At 36.1% G+C, this 14,456-nt stretch overlaps 4 protein-coding genes, 1 non-coding gene and 1 pseudogene across 8 annotated transcripts; 2 read left to right on the top strand and 4 right to left on the bottom strand.

Moving 5' to 3' along the window:
• Nucleotides 1-651: 651 nt before the first annotated feature.
• Nucleotides 652-4,896, bottom strand: EMB975 (Tetratricopeptide repeat (TPR)-like superfamily protein). 2 transcript variants are annotated; one of them, XM_012218251.4, is made up of 2 exons: nt 3,012-4,893; nt 652-878 (listed from the first exon to the last, which is right to left on the bottom strand). In XM_012218251.4, exons 1-2 carry the CDS (start codon nt 4,508-4,510, stop codon nt 875-877), a joined length of 1,503 nt encoding a protein of 500 aa, XP_012073641.1. In that variant the 5' UTR covers nt 4,511-4,893; the 3' UTR covers nt 652-874. The 2 variants fall into 2 exon arrangements, with proteins under 2 accessions (XP_012073641.1, XP_020535416.1); XM_020679757.3 differs by lacking the exon at nt 652-878 and adding an exon at nt 2,687-2,824 and having other exon boundaries at nt 3,012-4,896.
• Nucleotides 1,164-2,744, top strand: LOC105635218 (uncharacterized). 2 transcript variants are annotated; one of them, XM_012218250.4, is made up of 5 exons: nt 1,164-1,452; nt 1,556-1,739; nt 1,877-2,083; nt 2,184-2,375; nt 2,460-2,744. In XM_012218250.4, exons 1-5 carry the CDS (start codon nt 1,370-1,372, stop codon nt 2,598-2,600), a joined length of 807 nt encoding a protein of 268 aa, XP_012073640.1. In that variant the 5' UTR covers nt 1,164-1,369; the 3' UTR covers nt 2,601-2,744. The 2 variants fall into 2 exon arrangements, with proteins under 2 accessions (XP_012073640.1, XP_020535418.1); XM_020679759.3 differs by having other exon boundaries at nt 1,197-1,452; nt 2,446-2,585.
• Nucleotides 4,897-5,068: 172 nt separating the features above from the next.
• LOC105635217 (uncharacterized) lies at nt 5,069-7,807 on the bottom strand. Of its 2 annotated transcripts, none has more exons than XM_089725986.1 (3): nt 7,651-7,807; nt 6,009-6,359; nt 5,069-5,919 (listed from the first exon to the last, which is right to left on the bottom strand). In XM_089725986.1, the coding sequence occupies exons 2-3, from the start codon at nt 6,348-6,350 to the stop codon at nt 5,296-5,298; spliced, it is 966 nt and encodes a 321-aa protein (XP_089582112.1). In that variant the 5' UTR covers nt 6,351-6,359; nt 7,651-7,807; the 3' UTR covers nt 5,069-5,295. The 2 variants fall into 2 exon arrangements, with proteins under 2 accessions (XP_089582112.1, XP_020535417.1); XM_020679758.2 differs by lacking the exon at nt 7,651-7,807 and adding an exon at nt 7,573-7,595.
• On the bottom strand, nt 6,862-6,924 carry LOC119370177 (small nucleolar RNA snoR101). The gene has a single exon (XR_005177753.1). It is a non-coding gene; the product is annotated as a small nucleolar RNA snoR101 (small nucleolar RNA).
• A 1,800-nt stretch (nt 7,808-9,607) lies between the features above and the next one.
• Nucleotides 9,608-11,370, top strand: LOC105635216 (high mobility group B protein 2). Its single transcript, XM_012218248.4, has 8 exons — nt 9,608-9,765; nt 9,852-9,900; nt 10,079-10,183; nt 10,428-10,485; nt 10,579-10,623; nt 10,715-10,795; nt 10,881-10,970; nt 11,066-11,370. The coding sequence occupies exons 2-8, from the start codon at nt 9,860-9,862 to the stop codon at nt 11,081-11,083; spliced, it is 438 nt and encodes a 145-aa protein (XP_012073638.1). The 5' UTR covers nt 9,608-9,765; nt 9,852-9,859; the 3' UTR covers nt 11,084-11,370.
• A 1,188-nt stretch (nt 11,371-12,558) lies between these two features.
• LOC105635215 (12-oxophytodienoate reductase 1 pseudogene) lies at nt 12,559-13,292 on the bottom strand (annotated as a pseudogene).
• Between the last annotated feature and the right edge of the window lie 1,164 nt (nt 13,293-14,456).

The raw sequence follows: 14,456 nt of genomic DNA, 5'->3' as shown, positions 1-14,456 counted from the left end.
AATAATACAGAATTTGATTAGTTTCATATTTAAAAAAATAATGAAAATGAATCATATATATCATACATTCTATAATTATTTTTTAAATTTATTATACCCATAAATATTAAACATATAAAAAATATTAAAACCTGAGATTTTCATTACAAGATGTCATGTCCAAATTTTAGGCAAGACAGAGAAAAAGATGATGATAAGGATGTCACAATTGCTAGACATTAGAGAGCCGCAATGCTTGTTTTATTTCCTTTTCAACTTATTGTTGGGACAATTTAATTTTCACGTGCAACGTATTTTGTGACTTTAAAAAATGTGGCCTACTGAGAAAACGTAGACCAATCTTGTAATTTAATAGCTTGCAGCTAAGGGCTTAGGGGGTGGTGCAAAGTGGGGGACTTCCTCCAAACATTATTGTATTACAGTCTGCAAACACAATTAGAAAATTTACAAGCCTCAAAAAATGGTTGCCTGTATTCATTATTACGTTGGACAATTATTCAGTTAGCCTATGATGATGATGATGACTTTTTATTCAATAATTTTTTTAATTATTTAATAATGAATGGCTTTTTTTTTTCTTTTTTTTTTCAGTTTAAATTATTAATTTTGTTATTATCAATACTGAAAGCGGGCAACTTTTAAAATAGAAAATAGAAAAATAAAATTTACTTTATTAAAATAAAAAATAAAACCATGTTTTAGTACGCCTGGTCAGAGACCACTGTGTTCGCGCCGGCGGTCCAACAAAGAGGCAAAGTAGTGGGTTTCGTATAAGAAAACGTTAGTAGAATTTCAAATGGATAAGCATCGCTCTCTGACAAGCGGCGGCCTCTTGTTTCTAAAACAAGCGAGATTTTAATATTCTGGTTTTTTTTCACCTGAAAGAAAAGAAATAAAAATACAAGACAACAATAAGTTATCATATATAATAATAATAATAATAATAATAATAATAAATTTTATTAATAATTTAATTGAATTATGTTTTATTTCAGATTACTAATAATTAATATGTTTAATATATGTTAATTATATGTCATTTATTTTTCAATTATGGTTTTTTTTTTTTTTTTTTTTTTTTGATTGATTGATAGCATTAGCAGGTGCATTTATTTATTATTGAAAATCTTTGGTTGCTTTATAGGGCTTATATATGGTGGGCAGTATCAAAGGAAATCCAACATGCAAAGCAGCTTGTAATTATCCTTTTAATTACTATCCATCTTTCTAAACTTTCTTCTTCTTCCTCCATTACTGCTTTTTATAGTATCTGATTCTACAGTTTTAGTTGCTTCTGTATAACATAATAAGGCCCCAAATATCCAATACCTATTCAGGATTTGGTAATATTTGATTATTGTTTTCAACAATGTGCATAGCTGCATTTATTTGGCGAGCTCACCCTCTCTACCCGTTAATTCTGGTGCAAAACAGAGATGAATATCACAACAGGCAAGTTCTAAACTTCTGTGTTTTCTTTTCCTTCTTCTGTGTCGTGATGGGATTATTTAATAAACATCAAAAAGTTGAGATTTTTTTTTTTTTTCTCTTGTAGGCCCACAGAGCCAGTGGCATGGTGGGATGGGTCTGATATATTGGGAGGGAGAGATGCTATAGCAGGAGGAACATGGTTGGCTTGTTCAAGGGGAGGGAGAGTTGCTTTCCTAACAAATGTTCTGGAGCTCCATGCCCTCCCTGAGGCAAAGAGCCGTGGGGAACTTCCTGTCCTTTTCTTGGAGGTAATATTAGAGTTCTTTTAGGAGATGGTTACACTTCAGTCTGCATTAGGATATGCATAATAACAATTTGGAATAATATGTTTCTGACATTTCAGTAGTTTCCTCGTAAATAAAATAAACTGATAGTTTTACTACAGAGCCCAAAGACTCCAAAAGAATTTGCAGAGGCACTGGTGAAAGATGCTCATCACTACAATGGGTTTAATCTGATATTGGCTGACATTTCATCAAAAACAATGGTATATATTTCCAACAGACCCAAAGGTGAACCAATCGTTATTCAAGAGGTTTCTCCTGGCATTCATGTCCTTTCAAATGCTAAGCTTGATTCTCCCTGGCCCAAGGTTTTTTATAATTCTACTATACACCTTTTTTTTTTTTTTTTTTTTTTGTTCTGATAATCAAATATCTAAGTTGGAAATTGATCTTTTAATTCTCATTTAGGCACAACGCCTGGAAGTAAAATTTAAGGAACAGCTTGATAAATATGGTGAGGGGGAAATACAGGTTGAAGAGATGGTGGAGAAGCTGATGAAAGATAGAGTCAAAGCTGAGAAAAGCAAGTTGCCTGGCATTTGTTCTCTTGATTGGGAATATAATCTAAGCTCCATATTTGTTGAAGTGGACACTCCACTGGTACACATGATAAATTACATATATTTAAATTTGTTCGCTTTGGATGGAAGTTATTGAAATTTGCTGACAGGTATTTAATCACAGGGGTGCTATGGCACAAGAAGCACTATTGCGCTGACAGTAAGAGAAAATGGAGAAGTAAGCTTGTATGAAACTTATCTTGAAAATGATGCGTGGAAGGAGCATACTGTTAATTACTGCATTTCAAAAGCCAAAGTATTTTGAGACAGTTAAGCCTAAATCAGAGATGAACCTATCTCTTTATTGTATTCTTCATGTTAGTTTGTCGTTCTCTGTCAATTCAGGGTGACAGATAAATCACATCCATTATTTACATTCAAATTTATGAAATATTAGCGTATTTGACAATGAATGATTGCATATGTGTACGTGTATATCTTTGTAGTTCTACATTATTCAAAGAGAGGAAGCTTGTACTTTTCACATGCCTGGCAAGGACCGTACAAAGTCAGATCAATGCAATTCTCTTGTAAACCAACCCATATAGAAAAATATCCATGCTCATGGCAATAGAAAAATAGAAACATGTATTAAGATAGAAAGAAAAGGCAGTTCTATAGTTCATGCACACAGATTTTTTCTTTTGAAAGATACAAGACAGTTTAGACATCTGACCTTGATTCTCTTTCAAGTTGTAATAAAGCCGAGGTCATTTGTTTGTCCAACTTGAATCCAGCCATCTCTACTTCCCTCCTGATCTCTTTACACTTTGCCAGCCTCCCAGAAGCCATGTAAACTGTAATCAGGTCTTTATATATGTCGTAAGTTGGAGAGAAACCTGCTTCCTTCAGTTTTGAAAAATATCTTGCAGCCCTTGAGAGATCATTCAAAGCAACAAAAAGCTTTATAACAACACGATAAGCAGGGAGATCAAAGAGGCAATTTGAGCCCTCCATTTCCCAAACCACAGCTAAAGCCTCCCTGTATTTCTTCTCAGAATAACGACTATGAATCAAAGTAGTGTACATAACCACGCTTAGCTCACGTCCGGATTGTTTAAACCAACCAAATAGTGTCTCTACTAACTCAAATTTTTTAAGCCTAATGCAAACTTTCATTATAGCAGTACAATCCTGATGGCTTAAGCTCAAATCTTCTCTTTCGCTAAGATCATCCAGCAACTGTGAAACAATTATGTGCTTATCCGGGTTCTTTCCAAGCTCCAATATCAACTTAGCATACACGCTGGGGTCTAACATTCTATTATCATGCTTGGCAGCTAACAGAAGTTCCCAAGCTAGGTGTAAACTTCTACCTCTAATGAAACCTCTAACCATAGCTTCAATCACACCACGACTTGCCAAACCAGTAAACTTCTGAAAGTCAAATGACACTTTCAAGTCTTGACTTCTGGCCAAGAGCTCAACAGTGGAAGCTAAGATCCGATCATCAGGGAAAAGCTGGGGTTGTTTCTGAGCCCAACAGAAGGTCTGCAGAGCTCGTTCAGGAAGTCCCATATGACCCAATTCTCGAATTGTTAGCGACAAGGACCCCTTACGCAAGAAACGAGTATAATCGTCTAAAATAAAGGAAGCATCTTGATCTGGATTGAGGCATTTGATCTGCTTGGCTAAACTGATGAGAAATCTTGGATTTTTGTAAACTTGCTCACATGTAGATGCTCGAGAAGAGTATACCAATGGAGAAGCATTTTTCATGCGTCTCTTTGGAGTAGGGAGTCCCAGAGGTCTTAGTTTGTAAGGAAGCGGATGCGGTAGAGGTCTTTCTCTATTCAATTTTCCAGGCTTTTGAGGAATCCTTCCTTGAAAAAGAGATGATATTGCTTCAATTTCATCTGATTCCCAAACAATATCACCAAGTTGCTCCTGTTCCTCACCTTCTTCTTCAGTTAAATCGCCATCGTCGTCTACAATTGAATTCATTTGCGAGTTGTCGACGCCACTGCTTGGCTTTTTCAGGAATAAGTTAACCCCAAAGTCGGGAGGAAGCTTGGATCGTCTTGGAGAACGAAGGTTTTTGGGCAGCTTTCTGTAGTGTGTTTTTTTCTTTGAATATGTCATTGTAGTTATAGTTATCCCACTTCTCTTCTTTGATAACTTACTGCCCCATGGCGATATGGAATACAGGCTCATCGACAAAAATTTACAGTCCATTAGTAGTCCCAAAAAACTAATAATAATAAGAAGTTAGGCATTGCAGCTATTAACGAATAAATATACACGGTCACGACTAACAGAAATTTTGTCGAACACTTGGTGTGCCATCTGCTTTCTTGGTAATTCTAATCAGCTGACTAAACTACGAAATTTCACTCCTGGAAGCAGATATTTGCGGCCAATTAAAATAAAAAAATCCCTCCTAGAAGTCCATGGTCCCCCTATCAGTTCTCAGCGCCGTTTTTAACAGAGGATTGCATCAAATATACTGATTTTAAAATTCTTTATGGATGTGATGTTGGTGTCCCGGCCCAGAAGTAGCCGTGGCAGGTGTTGTGAGGAGTCATATTATTAATTACCATTAATCTATCTTCTCGTTAGTGTTAGTGAAGAGTGTCGTATTAATCTTCTTATCAGTGTTAATGAGAAATAAAAAGTCTCGAATTTAAATATTTGAGAACACAAAAGTATTTCTATTGTATGAGTCATCGTATTATTTCAGCTCATTTGGTCTTCTAATGAATAAAATAAATAAATAAATAAACAGCCTGACCCTTAGAACAAAAAAATTGGTGTTGGATTCCTTAATTACCATTATATACAACGGCTGAGTCATGATCATGGTTCCTTACACTATTCCTCAACCACAGCCCCTCCTCCAAAAAAAAAGAAAAAAATGGAAAAAACTACTCTATAATAACTACTCATGTTGAAAACTCTTCAAGCAACACCACAAACATGAAGAGTTCTGTATTATCCAACTAACGCTCCCATCTAACATTTCAAGGGTTTTCAGGATTATACATCATCTGCACCAAAAAATCCTTGCGCTCCCCAGCTGGGCAACCAAAGAATGCCCTTACTCTTCCGGCATCTGCAATAAGGAAGGTATAAGCCTTGTAGCGCAGATGCCTTTCAAATCCTATCTTCACCAATTCTGCAAAAACTTCCTGTTCTGAGTAAACACGATGGCGTCCTCTCTCTGCAATTATGTTTCCCTCCCTAATTGCCTCTGCCACATCTTTAATAGCTTCCCTTATGCTTTTAAACTCTCTCTCAAAGATATCAACTTTTGGAGCCTTGCGTTTTTTGCCTTTAAGTGATGTTGCAGAGTGAGAATGCGCTTGAGAATCTGTCTGAGAATTTGCTTCAACAGGAGTTGCTAGTTGACTTGTACCATCGTTCATCTCATTTAAATCCTCCAGATCAAGAATAGGTGTAACTTCATTTTGCAGCCTGTCAATACCATCAAAACACCGGCCACTGGCAACAGTAGCCAATGCACCTGCTTTCTGTTTTGTACTGTTGTCACCGTTGGATTTTGCCCTGTCTTTGGCAAAAAGTAATACCAGCTTATCATAATGGGCAATTTGTGTAGTCATCCACTTCTTTGCCTCTGGTTTTTCCTAACATAAGAACACAGCAAATCTGAAATTTGAGTTACACGGTGTGATATAGTTTTAGATTTTATGATTAAGAGAATAAAAAAAAGGACCTTCACAAAGGCTTTCCAAGCTTCAGGCTTTGCACTAAACATTTTTGTTTCTGGGCTCCATGCAAAACCACTTACGCCATTGAAAAGGTCAAAACACTCCTTAAAATTATTTTTGAGGCTTTTCAAACGATTCTTCAAGTGATCTTTCTGAAATGGCATTGCAATCTTTTCACGCAATTCCTTCAACATATTATCATATGCTGCTGTTGTGAAAATATTGTCAACCCTGTTTCCCAACCTTTGTTGATGAACAAGTGCATCAATGAAGGCATCGTCCATTCGCTCAGTCCATTTAAACACATCCCTCTTAGCTGCATTAGTCTTCTTTGATTTACTAACCATTTCCTTTACCTGCAAATTGGGATATAAGATGAGCAACAAGCTAAAGCAATCAAGTCACTAAATTTCTTATTTGGGTATAGAAAATAAGACATAAATGTAGTATTTCTAAGTTCTCTTTAAAGTTTAAATTCAACATATGATTTAAGAAAGCATTTGGTGATTTAAGAGGACCAAGAAACGGACATAAAAACTTGATTCCATTAAAACAACATTAAAAAAAGGAGAAGTTCCAATTCAACATAATCTTCAGAAAGAGAGGGAGAGGAGGAAAAAACATTAAAATAGCAGTGGAAAGGATCAAGAGATTCAAGTCAGAAGAAGCATCAGCTGAGCTGAGACAGAGAAGATGAGATTGGGGGACCAAAAACCCTAAACGGGCTTTCATTGTATCCTCTTATGCAGAATAAGCATCCCCCTTTCCAAGATCTCTTCCGCGGCCAAATGATAAACCAAAATGAAAATGTAAAGAAATATCATCAGAAATTAACAGGTCAATGAGTGCAAAGCCATGAGCATCAGTACATGAGCTGTCAACAAGTGAACTTACCTGAAGTTCAGAGATCAAGTGTAATACATCATATGCACAAGCTTTGCACAGTACAAAGAAAACACTAACTTATCTGCACTTTATGATTTATTAATCATCTTTTCGCTATAAGCAATACCCATATTTCAGACTCCATGGCAACTAGAAATTACTGCTCTATGAAATACAGATGCAAGGAGAAGTACAGCCAGAGAATTAAGATCTTAATCGTACCGATGCTTTTTTTTTTTTTTGTTCAAAACAAAATGAAGAATATATCTACAAAACCATGCCAAAAGAGCAACTCAACATCCAATCATACATAAAAATATAAACTTTAGTGTGACATTTTCAGGAACAGTGAGACCTAGCTCTATCAGTATAAAAACCAACACTCTAGCCCTCTTATTTCAATCTTTCACTATATTAGACAGTTAGAAACAAACTGAAACAGTCAACTAATCGGGCAGTAATGATTTACATAAGCAGACAATTGCAATGAATCAAATGCGCAATCTCTGAGAATCCATTTTACTCTAATAAAGAACCAAGACATTGATGAACTAAATAAATCATAAATAAAAGAAAAATTCTCTCTAAATTTATCTATAGACGTCGCACAACCTATACAACCCTAGTTCGAAGAAATATAAAATCTAGCAGTTTGACGTTAATGGTCTGCTGAGAAACCCTAACCTTAAAGTAATGGTTAGCAATTCCACGCCCACAAAAGTATATATATGATAAATAATTAATTAAATATAAGAAGAATACCTGGTATGAAGAGAAAAAGACGAGGAGACTGACCGCCCTGTAAAGGAATTGTACTTTCACCGGAGAAAGGAAAGGGGAGGGAAAGGAAAGGAAAGTGGCGATGCCTTATTTGCTGAACTATCCAAACAGAGGCTGGGCTATCTGAACGAAACAACTGTAGGCCCGGCCCATGTTTTGAGGATGTTCTCGGCCGTCGTCCTTATCCTTGTTGTAATTTGTCTTCAGTTCCTAACCCTACCATATGAGATATTTTGGTAATCACGACGTGAGATATTTTGGTAACCACCTTGTATACGTTTTTGTCCAAGCAGAATATTATTCTTTTATTCTTTGAAATATCCGGGTCTATAACGCTCGAAACTATAGAGATAAATCTCTTTTTAATTCATTAAATTGATAAAAATTTTTTAATCAAAAAAATTCGAATTAAAACCATTACCTCTTTGCATAAGAGCGTTGGATTCGCAAATATAATATTATTATCTCACGTAATAAATGATATCTATTTAAATATTTTGAACTTATATCTCTTTTGATCACGAGTAAAAAATTATTATAATCTATCTTCTTAATAATTTTATTATATTATGTAATTGTGGCCCCAATTATTAAATACTGCATGTAGTAGTGGCCACAGTTCCAGAATTAAAGGTTTCGATTTTAAAAAATTTAGAACCGGAATCGAATCGAAAATTAACGGTTCCGGTTACAGTTTTGAAACCGAACGATTCCGGTTCCTCAATGGTTTTAAAATAGACAGTTCCGGTCGATTTCAGACCGGTTCTGGCCGATTTCGGACGGTTCTTGTTGGTTTTAGATGGAACTAGAACTGTCGGTTTCGACTGGAACTGGATCCGTCGGTTTATGGTTCCAAAACTGGTGGAATCGAAACCAAACCGGTTTGAACCGATTTCGATTCCATTTTGGACCGATTTCGGTTCCGGTTCGGAACCGACAATTCTAATTCCAGAAATCGGATTTTGACCACCCCTAACTACATGAATTAGATACGCGTGTAACGTGTTCAAAACTAATAAATATTATTTAAAAGAAAAACTAATAAACATTACAAATACACAAAGAAAATAATATATGCGTAAATTTAAATTTTTTCCTTTTATTACTTCCTCCATTTTACTTATTTCATTTCAAATGTTATTTTGTCTAAAATTATTTACTGTTTTGAAATATATTGATAGACAATAAATAATTTGATATATAACAATTATAGTTTTTTATTAAACACAAGGTAATTTGCCTCTTGAATCTGTAAATAACGGGAGAATATAAAAAGTAAAATCTGAACTTTTGGACTGTTTCTTGTCTTTTGATCATATATGATGCATTGCACATGTGTTTTTTATGGTTGCTTGCAACATGTTTAAGTTATATTTCATACTCAAAAGAATATTTAATTTAGGGTTAGCTAAAATTCCATTGCTTGCTTTCTCAATTTTGTAAAGGCAACACACTTTGACCGGTTATAATATAGGATCATATGCATTGTTGAATATAAGTTACCAAAAATTAAATTTTAATGATTTGGTTGGTCTTCTGTACGAGAAGTCAAGAATTTCGTGTCCGACTTCATTCGTCTAACATAGTTCATCTAAGTCTTGCTAAGCCCAACCTAAAGCGGTAAATAGTAAAAAAGTAAAACAAGAAGAAGCAAAGCGGAAGCGAAACAGAGTAAAAGGCCCAATTAATAACTCAAGTTGGGCTTAAAGATGACATCGGATCGGATCCAACCAATCAAAAATCACAAGAGAAGGGAAGCGCTCTCTAGTAGACGACTTGTTTGTGAGAGGGAAGAAGCACATAGAAAACACAAATCATTCAAGACATATTAAGCTTAACACACGCGCCCAATATCTGAAAAGCACACAGATGGGTGACGTGGCATGAAATTTCCGAATCCCGCCTAAACCCCCAATTTTCATTTCGTGCGCAATTGAATTTCAATTTCCCTAAGACTTAATATCTCCGCCCTTCGGCTTCTCAACCCTCCCTCACAATTCTCACCCTTTCTCTCTCTCTCTCTCTCTCTCTCTCTCTCTATTTATCTTTTCCTTCTTTTCTCTCTCCCTTACAAGCCCTAACCCTAACTCAGACCCAGTAAGTTCCGTCGATTTTTTAACGATTTTTGGCTGTTTCGATCGATTTAGACCGTTTTATTAGCTGATCTGCTCTTGAAACTGCAGGATTCGCCATGAAAGGAGGTAAATCAAAGTCAGACACCAAGAACGCCAAGTAAGTTTTGCTGACCGAACTATTTTTTTCCGTTGACTTCTTTGTTCTCACGCGTTTAGACATGTGAAACTGAAAATCGCGGTTTCGCAGATCTTAGATCTGAGAAAAAAATTTGGCTATCTGCAAAATATAGATGTATCTGTCTCTTATTGTTACGTGTTTCTGTGTACGGCTATAGGCTTTCCGTGAACAAGAAACCCGCCAAGGCAAGTAAGAAGGCGGGTAAGGCAGCGAAGGATCCAAATAAGCCAAAGAGGCCCGCCAGTGCTTTCTTCGTTTTCATGTAAATATTTCTATCCCTCCTGCTCAGTCTTTTATACTTTCTCTGAAGGTAGAAACAGAAAATAGTATAGTAAAGGTTAATTTAATTTTTTAAAGATAAAAAAATTTATCATTCAACTGGCTTTTTGCTAAGGTTGTGATTAATATTCTGTTGAAAAGCGTTTTAATATGATATACTATGGGATGTGTTGACTGATTAGCGGAAATATAAATCTTACTTGTATATAATGATTTGATTATTGCAGGGAAGAGTTCAGAGAGCAGTACAAGAAGGAACATCCTAAAAACAAATCCGTTGCTGCTGTAAGTTTTAAGAAGGATTTTATCATTTTTAGTAGAATTTAGTATCAGTTTTCATTTTGATGACTGGGTGGTCCATTTTTCTAAAATGTTTAGGTTGGCAAAGCTGGTGGAGATAAATGGAAGTCAATGTCAGATGCTGTAAGCGTTTGTTGTATTATGGCTCCATATTGTTGATTCTTGTATGATTCTTCTATGGTGTTTTGATATGATCTTAATTGAATTAATACAGGAGAAAGCACCTTTTGTATCTAAGGCAGAAAAGAGGAAGATAGAATATGAGAAGAAATTGAAAGCCTACAACAAGGGACAGGTGATTGTGCTAACTAGGCTATTTGCCGTTAGATAGTCATCATGCTGTTGTTGGTCTATTAATACCTTTATATGATGCATGTCAGGCTGAAGGCCCCAAGGAAGAAGAGGAATCTGAGAAGTCAATGTCTGAGGTGAATGATGAGGAAGAAGATGATGAGGAGGGAAGTGGAGAGGTTAGTTTGCGATAGTCAATTTAAGTATTGACTTTACCTTCGTTTGGTATATTAATGCAACTTTGTGCTGACTTTACCTTGTGCAATTCTTGCAGGAGGACGATGATGAGTAGGAAGAGGGGGAGAGGAGTAGCATAGTCATTTAGGCTGTGACAAATGTTTGAACAACTCATGTTAATGGGGATATTTGCTTGTTAATTTTTTTCTTGCTTTTGTCTTGTAAGAGAAGGATGTCTCTGCTCCCTCTTATTTTGTCCTTCTCCTTTCTTAAAAAAGAAATTAATAGTTGTAGAAAGGAGATTGCTTTTGCGTACCTTGCACCAAAATTAATGATTTAGCTAAGTGGTTTTCTTTTGTAGAGAAAGTTCTCTGTGATGAACTATGATGGTTGTTTGTCTGACTTCGCATTTTGACTTTAGAAGAGGTTCTTGTTAATTATTTTGTGTTTGGCTGTTAGCGTTCAAATGTTTGTTTTTCTGCAACTAGGAAGAATTAAAGGTCACCTTAAAGAAAATGAATGTCAATTCTATTTTGATGAATTCTTCTCAATTGGATAATTTTTGGGTTTAACTAGTTGACGTTTGTTGGTCTCTATGATGATGTGAACACACCATTTTGGTCTTCGATTCCAATCATGTTATTATGATTCTTTTGCTTACTCTTATTCCAACAAACCTGTTCTTGGGTGCACGTGTGCGATGAGCTATTGATCTAAGATTACAGCGGGGTCTCGTCACTTTTTGAGCTTTTGTTTTGTTTGATGTTTTTTAATCTTTGTGAGTTAGTGCAATTTGTTTTTGGGTCATTTAATAGTTTATGGCTTTTGATTTTTGATTTTTCATAATCAATTGGCATGCCTTGTCCTTTTTCAATTTGTATAATGCGATCGGGGGTTGAATGCTACTGGTCTCACTCTAAGGGGATAAGAAATTGGAAATTGAGCACATGATTATTTGTATGTAGTGGGGTGTTTAAAAGCCCAGCCAATGATTAGGTTGTGCGAACGAAATCTAGGACTGCCTACGGCTTAGCCATGTTGACTTTACGGACAGATCAGCATATAGCAGTTCGGGACATTAACAATGGCCTGATGTAGATTTTTTCAACTAAATGAGAAGTGTACTTGATTTATTTTTTTATTTTCATCTGTCTTCAACTTCGTTTTGTTGGGGACCTTTCTAAGGTCAGTAGTAGTTTTTATGGTTTTGTTCCTAGATCGTGTCTGAACCCTTGTTCTCTCCGACCGCCAGACCCAGGTATTCATCTGCAGTATGCGCAACTTGGGTTTCCGCTCAAGTTTTTGCACTTTATTTTGTTGTTTTATTTGTTTTCAGTGAGAATCTATTTTTGGCAATAAGGTTGAGGTTTTTGATGAGGAAAATTGACAGAGTGATGGGAATAACTCATCGTTATCCAACCCAATATTTTTGCCTATGTTTATACAATTTGCGCTTTGTTGTCCAAGCTATTGACTTACGTTGTGCATATCTGGTGGAAACGGTACGTGTCTGATTTGATTTGTTTTGTTTGGATCGACATGCTTTCAATCTGATCTTATGATTCCCGATTATGATCATCATGTCGCTAATGCTGGCAAATGTGGATGGTTTGCTTCTAAAAATTAAAACTCTAGTCCGACAACATAATGGATTCAATTCGACGTTTCAAATACAATCAATGTGGAAGCCTAGTTTACGATAAGACAAGGCTTAATTAATTATTAGGTTGGAGAAATGGGTAGTCTGTATAGCCAATGACAGGATCAGAAGAGTAAAACGTCTTTGTATCATGCTTATTAAGTGGCGCGTTGAGCTGAAATCTTTTTGGTAGATCTGGGTTTGCCAGAAACCAGCGTCCAAACGCAACCAGATCAGCTCCTCCACTTGCAATGACTTGGTTGCCGCTTTCTCTTGTGTATCCTCCAGCAACAATGAAAGTCCCTCTGAAAGCCTTTCTCATAGGCAAGAGAGACTGGTTTGTGTGATGTGAATCAAACTGTCTGATCCTCCGCGGCTCTATCATATGACAGTATAGAATTCCATATTTGTTTAGGGACTCGGCCATGTACACCCCGAGAGCTTCAGGATTTGAATCTCCACAATCATCACAATCAGCAAACGGCGACAGTCTAATGCCAACTCTTTCAGCTCCAATCTCATCAGCCACGGCTTTCACTATTTCTAATGCAAAACGACACCGATTTTCTAAGCTCCCTCCATACTTGTCTGTCCTATCATTCACCTTATCTTTCAAGAACTGATCAATTAAGTAACCGTTGGCACCATGTATCTCCACTCCATCAAATCCTGTCAGTAAAGTTTCAGATTAAAAATTGCAATGGGTTATTATTGTTTTATGAAACATTAATTACCTGCTTCTATAGCATTTTTTGCTGCAATTCTAAAGTCCTCAACAATGTCAGGTATCTCCTCCGTAGTGAGCCGACGAGGAGCAGGAAAATCGGTTTATACAGCATCCACAATAGGTTTCCAAACTTCAACTTGTTCTCTCGTCCAAATTCCAGGACAATTCAGGCCTCTTCCATTATGATTTAGCATGATAAAAAAAAGGGTAATTAATCAGTTCAAAAGGAAAGACATTTTTAGTGTAAATTTATACTAAGAAGCTTACCAAATGTGTATATTTTCTCACCTACTTAACTAAACCTAAATTAACAGCCACCTCTAAACCAAAAACTAAATCCACATCAACAATTGCCACGACCTCAAACTGCCACAGTTGGACCTATTTAACAAGTAAAAACTAAAAATCCGAGATTTCAATAGAAAACCATGGTTTTGAATCTCAAAATCAATGTCAACAACCTCTTTCAAAGTTTCATGGAGCATATATGACCTTTTACCCTCAGCTGTTAACAAAAGTTATTTTTGTAATATGTATATCTTACCCTGTCGCTGTTTCTGAAATCACAGTGGCTTCTCCAATCAAGAAACCACCCTTTGTTGTTCTTTGAGAGTAAATATAAGATGGCATGTCGTTGAGCTGTGAAGATGTAAGATCTCATCCTTGACATTGGTGCTAAAACTATCCTATTAAAATGGAATACAAAAACCTTAAAATCTCCTTCCCTTTTTCAGAAAAAATTTAAAAAGCAAAAAAAAAAAACTAATAGAGCATTGACCTATGAAAGAGAGGGAATCTTCCCATGTTATAAGGAGTCAAAAGGGGCATCATTGATTCCTCCATTTCTTCATTCCTCTTCCTTGTATTTTCTTCAGCCATGGCAGCAACGCGGGTTGCTCTCTCTCTCTCTCTCCTAGCTACCCTGCCAAGTTTGATCATATTGGATCCCACGAAGCCTATATATAATGCTGAGGGAAGAAAGAAACGGTACCTGGTCAAACAAGCAATAAGAAGAAAAGGACAGAGAGAGCTATTTGGATCACCTGTTAGCAAGATTTTTTTTTCTCGTCGTTTCCAAAAACCATTGATGAATAATCACCAGTAACGTGACATCATCGTCTT

The sequence above is a fragment of the Jatropha curcas genome, chromosome 9, assembly GCF_041381405.1.
Source record: "Jatropha curcas cultivar XTBG-Jc1 chromosome 9, XTBG_Jcur_1.0, whole genome shotgun sequence".
In the NCBI taxonomy this organism is placed as follows: Eukaryota; Viridiplantae; Streptophyta; class Magnoliopsida; order Malpighiales; family Euphorbiaceae; genus Jatropha; species Jatropha curcas.
Note: the sequence above shows the minus strand (reverse complement) of the source record. Positions and strands in the feature narration are given on the sequence as shown.

What these genes read in the sequence shown, in the direction of transcription:
- EMB975 (XM_020679757.3), bottom strand. Translation starts at nt 4,510, where the DNA reads ATGGACTGTAAATTTTTGTCGATGAGCCTGTATTCCATATCGCCATGG. An exon ending in CAACTTGAAAGAGAATCAAG is followed by an intron (nt 2,825 to 3,011) that starts GTCAGATGTCTA and finishes GGTCCTTGCCAG; the next exon opens with GCATGTGAAAAGTACAAGCT.
- LOC105635216 (XM_012218248.4), top strand. Translation starts at nt 9,860, where the DNA reads ATGAAAGGAGGTAAATCAAAGTCAGACACCAAGAACGCCAA. An exon ending in GGAAGTCAATGTCAGATGCT is followed by an intron (nt 10,624 to 10,714) that starts GTAAGCGTTTGT and finishes GAATTAATACAG; the next exon opens with GAGAAAGCACCTTTTGTATC. An exon ending in AAGCCTACAACAAGGGACAG is followed by an intron (nt 10,796 to 10,880) that starts GTGATTGTGCTA and finishes GATGCATGTCAG; the next exon opens with GCTGAAGGCCCCAAGGAAGA.
- LOC105635218 (XM_012218250.4), top strand. Translation starts at nt 1,370, where the DNA reads ATGTGCATAGCTGCATTTATTTGGCGAGCTCACCCTCTCTACCCGTTA. An exon ending in TTGATTCTCCCTGGCCCAAG is followed by an intron (nt 2,084 to 2,183) that starts GTTTTTTATAAT and finishes ATTCTCATTTAG; the next exon opens with GCACAACGCCTGGAAGTAAA. An exon ending in TTGAAGTGGACACTCCACTG is followed by an intron (nt 2,376 to 2,459) that starts GTACACATGATA and finishes ATTTAATCACAG; the next exon opens with GGGTGCTATGGCACAAGAAG.
- LOC105635217 (XM_089725986.1), bottom strand. Translation starts at nt 6,350, where the DNA reads ATGGTTAGTAAATCAAAGAAGACTAATGCAGCTAAGAGGGATGTGTTT. An exon ending in CTTGGAAAGCCTTTGTGAAG is followed by an intron (nt 5,920 to 6,008) that starts GTCCTTTTTTTT and finishes TTCTTATGTTAG; the next exon opens with GAAAAACCAGAGGCAAAGAA.